The sequence below is a fragment of the Copidosoma floridanum genome, unplaced genomic scaffold, assembly GCF_036245765.1.
Source record: "Copidosoma floridanum isolate Cflo_tuat_1 unplaced genomic scaffold, Cflo_Japanese_pri ptg000001l, whole genome shotgun sequence".
Lineage (NCBI taxonomy): Eukaryota > Metazoa > Arthropoda > Insecta > Hymenoptera > Encyrtidae > Copidosoma > Copidosoma floridanum.
Genome location: NW_028321878.1, coordinates 6,368,074 through 6,378,167, shown reverse-complemented (window position 1 = coordinate 6,378,167; position 10,094 = coordinate 6,368,074). Strand labels below are relative to the sequence as shown.

The following is a 10,094-nucleotide window of genomic DNA, read 5'->3' as shown; positions in this document are numbered from 1 at the left end:
ATACCGTATTTTTCCCCCCACGTGGCGAGCAAACTTTGGAGTGTCTTGTTCGCGAGTATTCGATGCATAACTGCCCCCCTTTTTTTTTATTCGGTCGTGAAAAACAAACACAAGGTCTCGAGTCATTTTTTTAAAAAACAAACGAGGAAGGTACACGAGGACCAACTAACTATAACTGCAAGGAAAAGGGTTAGTTGGGTTGTTTGTTAGATTGCGCGTATGCCTCGATGAATAGGTTTACCGACTTTAGGGAAGATCGATTGGCACGACTACTATGCGCTTCCATTGCATCAGTTGTTATTGTACGTGCATCTGACGTTTATTTTTTTTTTTTTTCTAAGATCAAGCTAAAGTAGTACCGTCTGTTACGGAGTTGTACTCGACACTTTGACGTTGATTTCGTAAGTTATCGAGAGATGCGCGTGCCAATTTCACCAGCTGCGCTGTTCAAAGGTGGGATTATTTGAGAATCGTTTTGGAACTTATTCATCTTGCGATTTAGTATTACCTTTATATCACGTGCTCGCGTCAACTTTGAATTTTATTGCCTATAACCAAAGTTTGCTTAAAGTATACAATACAGGTACATCGTTGCGCAACACTTACGGAAGGTTTATCGAGGATAGGAGGGGAGAGAGGGTTTTTTTTTTCGCCCAATTGGCCATCGAGCCAAAGGACATTTTCCTCGTAGGACGCGCTCGATCGAGCTTTTCACCGAGAGTGGATCGATCCCTGCTCGAAAGTTCTCCGACTCTGTACGGTCGTCTCGTCACGATCACTGACCATTATCTGGAATATCCCACTGGGCGCGAGTTTTAAATGCTCGATTGGAAGTGCTTGCTGAGTTTAATAGACGAACAATTTTATGTTCAGTGATAGCAAAAAAATCACTCTTGATCGTTGCGTGAACAACTTACCTGTAAACACTTTTTCGTACAATCAAATCGGATGAAGCAGTTGACATTTGTCTGAATGAATTTGCTCGACGTGTATGGAGAAGGAAAAAAATGGCACATGGGTGTGTTTATTAAGCATTATTTCATTTATTCAAGTAATAAAAAGTTATCGATACAGTCGACGCACATACGCTGCAGCCGGCGGAGGGTTGGACGACGCGGGTGTACACGAAAAAACACAACTTCCACAGTTCAATGCTGCGCTGTACTATATATGCGTTCAAAGTTTGGGTTAGGCGACAGGCATCGTCCATACTGTAGGAGCTCAGTGGTGCATCGAACTTTAGCAACACAACCACTCGTACTCCTATGGTACAAAGTTTACCTCTGTGTATCCCTCCGCCTCGCAGGCCCTCGCTGCACTGAAACTTTTATACGCGTCAGTGTCAGTATTTACAGATTAGCACCTTACTTTGCGAAACTAGAGTTATCGTGTTAAAATACGTATACATTGGAGAGGGGGGGGGAAGTAAAAAAGTATAAGGGGGTACTGCGAAGGTCAGCAAGAGAGAATGAGCTTTCTGGTTGCCCGTGACGAACGACCAGTATGCTCATTTTACAACTCTACGTGATTGCTAACGTGGGGTAAGGAGGAATGAAATTAATAATAATAATAGTAATAATTCGATATTGCACAGCGATTTCAAGCATCGGTCACCAGCCTGTCGTCAGTACGTATCACTTTGACTGTTGTGACATTTTTTTTTTCTTTTTTTTTTTTTGTTTTTTTGTTTTTTTGTTTTTTAATATTCATATACTAAAAATACAGTAACATATATACTTTTCAGTTTACAAGTACTCGCTCTTTGACTCTTTTTTTATTTTTTTTTAATTTTATTTTACAACACACCGTGAAAAGCAAAAGAATACCTGATGGGCGCATCTTTAACTTTTCTCGTCCACACACCTACCACACATAATAATAACGTTACAAGTGTAAAACTTACAGTCGATCATGTATAATATTTATAATGCATGGAATTGCGTATCATATTATATGTATGTATAAAGTATTTGCGATTTCTTGTAAGTAAAAAAAAAAAACGAGGATTAGGTATATATGTTGGGTGGATTAGTGGGAGTAGAAAAAAAAAAAAAAAAAAAACAATGTACACGTAAGTTGAAAAGCCATATCGGACCCAGCACCATACATTTTACTCTTCGTGGAAAACAAAAAGACAAAGTAAGAATCAAGACAGAGTACAGACTAAAAGTATCTTACACAACTACTATCACTAATGCGTTCGGGGGAGATCGATGGGTATCACGCACGCGGACGCGATGTAAAAAGAAAAAAAAAAAAAAAAAAAGTTTATTTACAATCCCGAAGGAATTATCTCATTGAATGATAAAAGTACATCTCACAACGTAACAGCAACGTATCAAAAGTGCGTACGAGTACCTCGATCCCCTTACCGTGTTAGGAAGCAAAGTCTCGTCCCCTCCCACTGTCATTCCCTCTCGCTCGCGGAGTGGAAGAAAAAAAATTGCTAGAAACAGCCAACAGCGCGAGATACCTATGGGGCAGTATAAAATTAAGATTGTGCGCTTCATCTCGGACACCTATACGCCCATACCCACGCTCACATGTACCAATATTCCGGCAGTGTCGGGGTGTAAACTGTACAGGCGCTGGGCTCTACAGTCCCACTCGTTTTACAACCCTCCCGATAGAACGACGCGTTAGGGAGAGGGTGAAAAGCTACTTATTCGCGGAGGGAGTAAAAAAGCATGAGGGGAGTGGAGGATGGGGCACGAGTGGCAAGTGGAAAGCCCAGCACCGTCGCATATTAAACTCACCGCCCGTACAACCATACAGCGTTATACACATTTTTCTCGAAATAGCTCGTCTATGGTTTTCAAATCGGTCGTTTAAATGCATTGGCTCTCTCTCTTTATCCTTGATAAATCTTAATGCTCCGAGCGCCCTCGCGTCCACTCTCTTTGCTCGTTAAACCTGCACCACTTATAACGGGGGCGACGCTGTAAACGACGTTTACGGCCAAACCCGTGCGTAGCGTCCCTGAAATTCACATGCATTTGTTGTATGTTGTGCATTGCCGATGATAAGGTTTGGGCCACGCGGCAGCCCCCATACAGGTGGTGCGCGTTTACGCGGTACAACTCGCAACGGATGTGAGCAAATTGTGCGCGATTCTGAGTACACGCATCATACACGTGGATAATATCTGTACACGCGTGGGCGGGAAAATATTTAATCATATACGAGTCTAGTGGTAACCGGCTTATTGTGATTTTTAGTAGTAGTAGTAGTAGTAGTAACATTTACAACACGGTACATGGTTGTGGTACCTAATATGTATTATATTATATGGTATTGGGGCCTATCGTGTATGAACTCATATTCCACGAGGTGTACCGCGGTGCACGCGACCACCGGGAAGCTGCGTTTCCACGGGCACGCTCAGATCTGCATTTCAGGCTCGGAGTCGTCGTGGAACCAGCCAGGCCGCTTTGCCGAGCTGGTCTGTTGTTGCTGGAGCCGCATCTCGCTGTACCTCGACGACCTGACGAAACCCGTGGCCGAGGCGGTAGGTTGTCCCCCCGTGGTGGACTCGTGCTGCCTGAGGAGCTCCCGTCTCCGGACCGGCCTGGGCGTCGTCTCCGTCGAGCTGCACGCCTGCTCCTCCCCCATTTCCTCGTCCTCGTCGTCATCGGCGCCCCAGTGGGGCAGGTTGCGCGCCGGCAGGCCCCAGTGCTCCGTGAACTCGGAGCCCGAGCGCGCCAAGCTGGGCTGGCTGAGCGACCGGACCATGCTGTCGCCGTCGTACGACGACAAGCTCGTCTGGTCGTCCCTGTCGAGCCGCGCAAAGTCCCGCACCGTCATCTCGGACATGGACCGGAGGTCCGCCTCGCTGCCACCCCTCGTCGTCGAGCTTAGTCTCCTGCAAAGGGGAAGCGCCCAAAATTACAAATCCATACGCCATCACGAGTGGAGTGTATCAACGAGCCCTTACCTGATTCTGGTGCCCGGTAAGATGCCACCCGGTCCGGCAGTGGCCAGCCGCGTGAAGGTCCTTGCGGAGCTGCCACCGTCGCTCTCGTACTCGTAGAGGGTGGGCAGGGACGAGCGTCGCGACCTGTTGTCCCACTCGGTCGACTTGGCTCGCTTGTATCTCTGGCCGGTGCCGTTGGTCGGGGTCCTCGCCGTGGACGAGCCCGACGAGGGCACCGAGCCCCCGGGTCCCGGTGCCCCAAGGATCCTTATGATGACGTCCCACTTGGCCGGGGGGAACAGGCCCGCGTACCTCGAGTCCCTCCTCACGAGCTCGTAATCCTCCCTGACCGTCGCCTCGGTCAGCAAACTCCGGAGCGTGCTCTCGGTCGTTATGATCTCTCGCCACTTTTTCCGCTCCGCCTCCGTGAACTCGGCCGCGTACTGGGGCTCGAGGAGCCGCTCGAGGTTGCAGCAGCGCTCGGTCTGCTCCGACCCACGAGCTCTGGTGTACGTCGGCTGGATGTGCACGTCAATGGGGACGTCGGTGGCCGGGTGTTGGGAGGTCGTTGGCTGGTGTTGGTTGGCCGCGGTGGTGGCCGGCTCGAGGGTGACGGTGAGGTTCGAGGCCGAGCTCACGTCCGAAAAGTTCTCCCAGTCGGGGGGCGTGGGGGCCAACTCGTGGGCCTTGGTCGGGTAGTTGCGTATGGTGACGTCCCACTTGGGATCGGGGGGTAGGGGCTTGTGGCGGGCGTGGTACTCGGTGACTTGGCGCCTGTGGCGCTCGATGTCCTCGATGGTCTTTTTCTCGGTGACGGTGCGCAGGAAGACGTCGTCGACCTCGTGGGTCGTGATCTCGGGCCGCCTCGGGGACACCACGGGCTCGACGAGGGGCTCGACCGTCTCCTCGCGGGTCTCCTGCTCCTCGGTGACGAGCTGGTGGTGGTGGTGGTGGCGGTGGGTGGAGCCGGGCGGGCTGCTCGGGGCCAGCATGCTGGCGACCCGGTACTTGGCGTGCGTGGCGTCAGTCACCTCGGTGAGGGACCTCGTCTCGGTGCGCTCGGTGTCGAGGTCGAAGCTCTCGCGTTCGGCTTGCTTGCGCAGGATCCTCGAGTAGACGGGCGGCGTCTGTTGTCTGGAGGTGCTCGGGGGCGCGTGTAGCTCCGGCACGTAGGCAAAGCTCGTGAGGCGATTGGGCGGCGGGGCGTCGGTGGTGGTGCGGCTGCTCTCCTCGCGCTCGAGGATGGTGGTGAGGTTGCGCTCGAGGGCCACGCTCGCCTCGGACTCGGATGGCAGGGGACTCGGTGGTGCCGGGGCCTGCTTCACCCGCATTTGCACGTCGAACTTGGGCTCCAGGTGCATGGCCACCCCGTGCCGGCTCTGATGGCCGACCACGCGCGACGCCGTCACCGCCGTGCTCTCGATCTCGTTGATCGTCTCCGAGTACAGGGAACTCGACGCCCGCTGCTCCACCTGGGGATGCACGAAGGCTTTAGTCTCGTATGAGCCGGCCGAGGATACGGGTAGGGATCTTTCTTCGTCGACCTGTTGCACAAAAGGAGCCTCGTCAACCACACGCCCATCATTTTTCACACATATTATCACACATATTATCTACGCACGTATTGCATTATTATAGGCACGGTCATTTATTAACACACATAACAATCAATTATAATATTTTAATTTTTTACGATTAAGTGCACATACGGACAATAGTGTGCGTTACATTGTGAAAAACATTTTTTACCTTGTTCTTTTGTCAGAAACCCATACGCGCAAACGAGACCCAACGACTCTCGTTGCCAGGAGTGTATTGATAAAAGAGAAAAAAAAAAAAAAAAAAAAAAAATTCACAGCGTGAAATAATTAATCTATAGCTGATCCGTCGTCCCCCGCAAAAGAACCCAACCCCCCTTCCTCGATCGGAGAGGAAAGAAAGGAAAAAACTGACCTCCGAGTGGCTCTCGCTGGGGTAGTCGCTGGGCAGCGTGTCCGAGTGCTCGACGAGGTGGGTCTCGCTACCGTAGGCCTGATGGGTGCCACCGATCCTCGGGATTTTAAAGTCGTCAAACAGCGATCGGTGGCTCAGGCCCTCGGTCGACCCGGATATCTTGGTGATCTCGGAGCTGGCGATCGTACGGTGAATCACGGAGACGGGCCGGCCCTTCAGGCACATGTACGAGCAGCCCAGACCCAGCAAGAGAAGGGTGAGAAAGAGCAGGGTGCAGATCATCAGGAGCATGTGGGTTGCGCTCAACAGCGGCGGTGACGGAGGCCTGTATGGATGAAAAAAAAAAAAATAAAAAAACACATACACCCACGTGTATATTTTTGTATTGAAAAAATGGGGGATAAATAATGACTCACAAGCCTATACGCTGGTCGGGTATGGCGGGCTCGACTTTCGAAATGGCCGGGGGATACCGGCAGACGATCGTTATGACCTCATCGCCGTCCATCTCGAGAAACGGATGGAAGCGCACGACGATGTTGTTGGTGAAGACCCGAGGTGGACCCTGGATTGTTCCACAACCTGCGCACACAAAAAAAAAAAAAAAATAATAATAATAATAATAATCAAAGTAAACAACAAAATATGTATGTGTATGTTGATCCGTCACCTTTGAGGGGCAGCTCGATCTTGGCCGTGTCGAGTCCCCGGCCCTTGGTCATGCACGCGCTGTTTCTGTCGAAATCGGCGTACGCCAGTCCATAAAACGCCTCCTGAAACTGCAGGTCGACCTGCATACTGCCCTGGGAGCAGTTGAGCGTCGCCTCGGTGCGATTCAAGTGGATCGTTGAGAGGATCTCGTTGAGGTTGGTCACCGAGCCGTTGAGGGTCGTGTAGATCGGCAAGCCGCGCTGGTCCACCTCGTCCAACCGATTCTCGCGATCGCGCGACGGCGCGTCCTCATCGCTCGGCTCGTCGTTTACGTTGCCCGTTGGCTGCTGGACGACCTGCTGCTGCTGGAGCTGTTGCAGCTGCTGTTCGGCCAGGCAGCTGCTCAACAGGCAGCACCCCAGCAGGATCACCAGGACCGTACGCATCGTCTGGAAGAAGATTGAAAAAGGCAGGGGGTCAGACTGATGATGACAATCATGTTTGTATGATTTGGTTGATTTTAAGGATAAACCGGGAAATTCGAGGAAATCGGTATACCATATACGTACGTACACCACGCGAGTACGCATATGTATACTCTCGATCGATCAAGTCTCAGCGTTCCTGAGGACGCGTTGCGAGTGAAAGGATACACAATGTGACGAGCCGTAAAGCCAGATTGAGCAAACACTTTTTACATACGTAGGCGATACGGGGAAACGAAAAGAAAATGAAAGTGAAAAAAAAAAAAACAAAGCTTCGACGTAGCGCCGCCCACCCCCGATGAACCCAATAACACGGAGAACGAGCTCCAGCGCGGCACCTTGCGCTTTAGTATCGAGTGAATATGCGCGTACGTCGCTCGGAGACAGCGGCAACAAAACGATCGCCATGGGGGGGAAAAGAAAGAAAAAAATGAAAAATGAAAAAAAAAAGGGGTAAGATAAATGTTAAACGAGTCGAGGGAGAACGCTCGCTCGAGATAAGATCGTTCGTTGCGAATGGTCAGGCACGTGTGTATATATGTATACCTACCCGATAAATACGTGTATATATGCTCGCTGGGGAAGGAAAAAATGAATATGGGAGGGCAAAGGGGATACAACGAGACGGAAAAACAAAAATCCAGGCCGTACATATAAATATAGTCCGAAAGTGTGTTGTGTTACGAGCCGTATATAGTCTCGTCGTCGACTTCCTCGCCCGAGGCTAGAAGTACGTGAAAAAAAAAACAAAAACAAAAAAAAAAATGCGCGCACATACCGATACGTTACAGCTCTTGAGAAATAGACGGAGAGAGAAAAAAAGGGACAGGTATGTGTGCACGGGTGTGAACGCCAATACCAGATAGTGACACCTCAATGCCAATCAGGGCGGTACAACTATACCTATATTTGTACATGTACCAAGAGTGGTTCCGTCCAGTGCACGTATACACGCATGAGTAGGTATTATTACAAGAGCGCGTCGCGGCTGGGCTGAAATTCCACGCGGCTCGTGCTGGACTTTCACTCTCGGAGCTTATCGGCACGTGCTCGCTTGCCTGACGGGGCTCTAACAGGCCCGTATATACGGCTTTATACGCAAATATGTCCATTATGGACCTTTTTTCTTTTTTTTTTCTCTTAGTTTTCCTAAAACGCGTGGTCCATAAAGGGACGAGGGGGAAAAAAAAGAAGCCAATAACTTACGTTCGCTTTGGCCAAACGGATGTTGTAACGGTGTACGTAAATACACTAGCGAGGTCAGCCGGGCAAAAATATTAATGGGAAAATCACGCGCACGCAGCCGCGTATACGAGGATATAACACACGTGATACGCAGAGCCAAAGCGCAGTTATAAAATTTAAGATATTCCGCGCGTGCAAATAATAATATATGTAGGTATACATATATTAATTACGAGTCTTGTATTTGCCGTACAACGCGTAACGTACATATATATACATGGATACGTGTAAATTATATAAATAATCTTCTCTGCAGCGATATTTGGGTTGGCCGTTTCGACTTTGGCCGCGCACTATTTTCCGAGATGGTACATGTATACATATAAATACCCATAGGTAATACCGATTCCCGTAAATCAGTGCCATCACACGGACGTTTTCAATGGCCGCTATTATGCGGAAAATTTACGGCTCGTCCGAGAGAAAAAGAAAAAACGGTCGATTGATGACCATCAATGGCTTCTTCAAATAGTACATTCAGATGTACACAATTAACGGAGCACACGCATATATGTATATGTGTACGAAACCCATTGCACAGAGCGAGCGAGAGCAGAGAATAAAGCGGCAGGTTTCCCTCGCCACGACAAGGTCGTTTTCTCGCGCAAAGGGCCCGCGGTAATGGAGCAACGAAGCACATACACACACACACCGATCGGGCACCGATTACAAGGGGAGAGAGAGAGAGAGAGATGCCAGCGGTTTTGTTATGCATACAAAAGAGTTAAAAATACGGAAAGACGTTTACTTATGTGTATGTATATATACACCCTGTATATGCGTATTTTAATATAGGGGGCGAGCTTGCGGACTCCTTGTAGTGTATAATATACACAGGGACAATGTGTAGGTAGGTATGCTTACTCACCGATATAAAAACTTGGGATTTTAAATAGTTTGGCTTTTCACTCGGTTAAAAGTGCACTGTATACGCTTGTACGAAGAAAAAGACTGTAAGAGGGGGGGTATAGTCGTGAAGAAAAAGCCCTTCATCGAGGATGGGAGAGGTGGGATGATCCCCTTATAATACACCGCGTCTTCACCTCTGCTACACCGGCTTCGATGCTTACAAGTAGATGATTCTTTACGTTTTTCCATCATCCGCGGTGTCTTTTTCCTTTCTTTTGTCCTCAACTCTCTCTCTCTCTCTGAGTCTCCTTGCCTGTGCACTCGACGTATATGTATACACCGGACGGACTCTTGCTCCCTTTTTCCCGATCAACGCCCTATAGAATCGCTCTGTATCCGTGGGAGAGAGCACATACACAAAAGTATGGGTGTGGATTATCGCGTGGAATGTGCAGGGGATGATACCGAAGGGGGAGTATACACATACACGTACAGGAGGGGCTTTAAGTACATACAGATACACGTATATATTATGTGTATCCTACGGGATTTTTGAGGGACGGGACCTTGAGACTTTACGGCCGCGATGGTATATATTGGAAGTTCATTTATGAGGATAAAAGGGGAGAAGGAGGGCTGTCGGTACGATGCATCGGGCCTCACATGGAGCATCGAAGGATGTAATCTGTTTCGTGCGAGTTGTACGGGTGTACGCGTGTATGTACTCGGATTTTACGATGATGCACTTGCTCATTGAGTTTATAAATGATTAATTAAAGCTTCGACGTTATTGATGATATTTTCATATTCGATGATATTAATCTATGTCTATGCTACGACTCAATGCCCAGTATGTCTGCGTATAGTATAACAGAGAGCTTCCCGGCCTTACATATTTATCCTTCCTTCCCCGGAATAATGAGTTAAATCCACACGGGCGCTTGTACAAGGGGACTTTTTGTGCCTCCCTCCAGCGTAAGCCTCAACCCCGACAGCTA

At 49.2% G+C, this 10,094-nt stretch overlaps 1 protein-coding gene across 1 annotated transcript; it reads right to left on the bottom strand.

The window, feature by feature from the left end:
- Positions 1 to 3,265: 3,265 nt before the first annotated feature.
- pot (zona pellucida domain protein papillote) lies at positions 3,266 to 6,963 on the bottom strand. Its single transcript, XM_014359820.2, has 5 exons — positions 6,537 to 6,963; positions 6,283 to 6,448; positions 5,867 to 6,191; positions 3,935 to 5,457; positions 3,266 to 3,862 (listed from the first exon to the last, which is right to left on the bottom strand). Exons 1-5 carry the CDS (start codon positions 6,961 to 6,963, stop codon positions 3,382 to 3,384), a joined length of 2,922 nt encoding a protein of 973 aa, XP_014215306.2. The 3' UTR covers positions 3,266 to 3,381.
- Positions 6,964 to 10,094: the final 3,131 nt, after the last annotated feature.

Bases quoted from the DNA above. Each gene is read 5' to 3' on its own strand.
- pot (XM_014359820.2), bottom strand. From the start codon at position 6,963: ATGCGTACGGTCCTGGTGATCCTGCTGGGGTGCTGCCTGTTGAGCAGC. The intron at 6,192-6,282 runs GTGAGTCATTAT...TCATCCATACAG, and splicing joins CCCGACCAGCGTATAGGCTT to GCCTCCGTCACCGCCGCTGT. The intron at 5,458-5,866 runs GTCAGTTTTTTC...TTTGTGCAACAG, and splicing joins CCAGCGAGAGCCACTCGGAG to GTCGACGAAGAAAGATCCCT.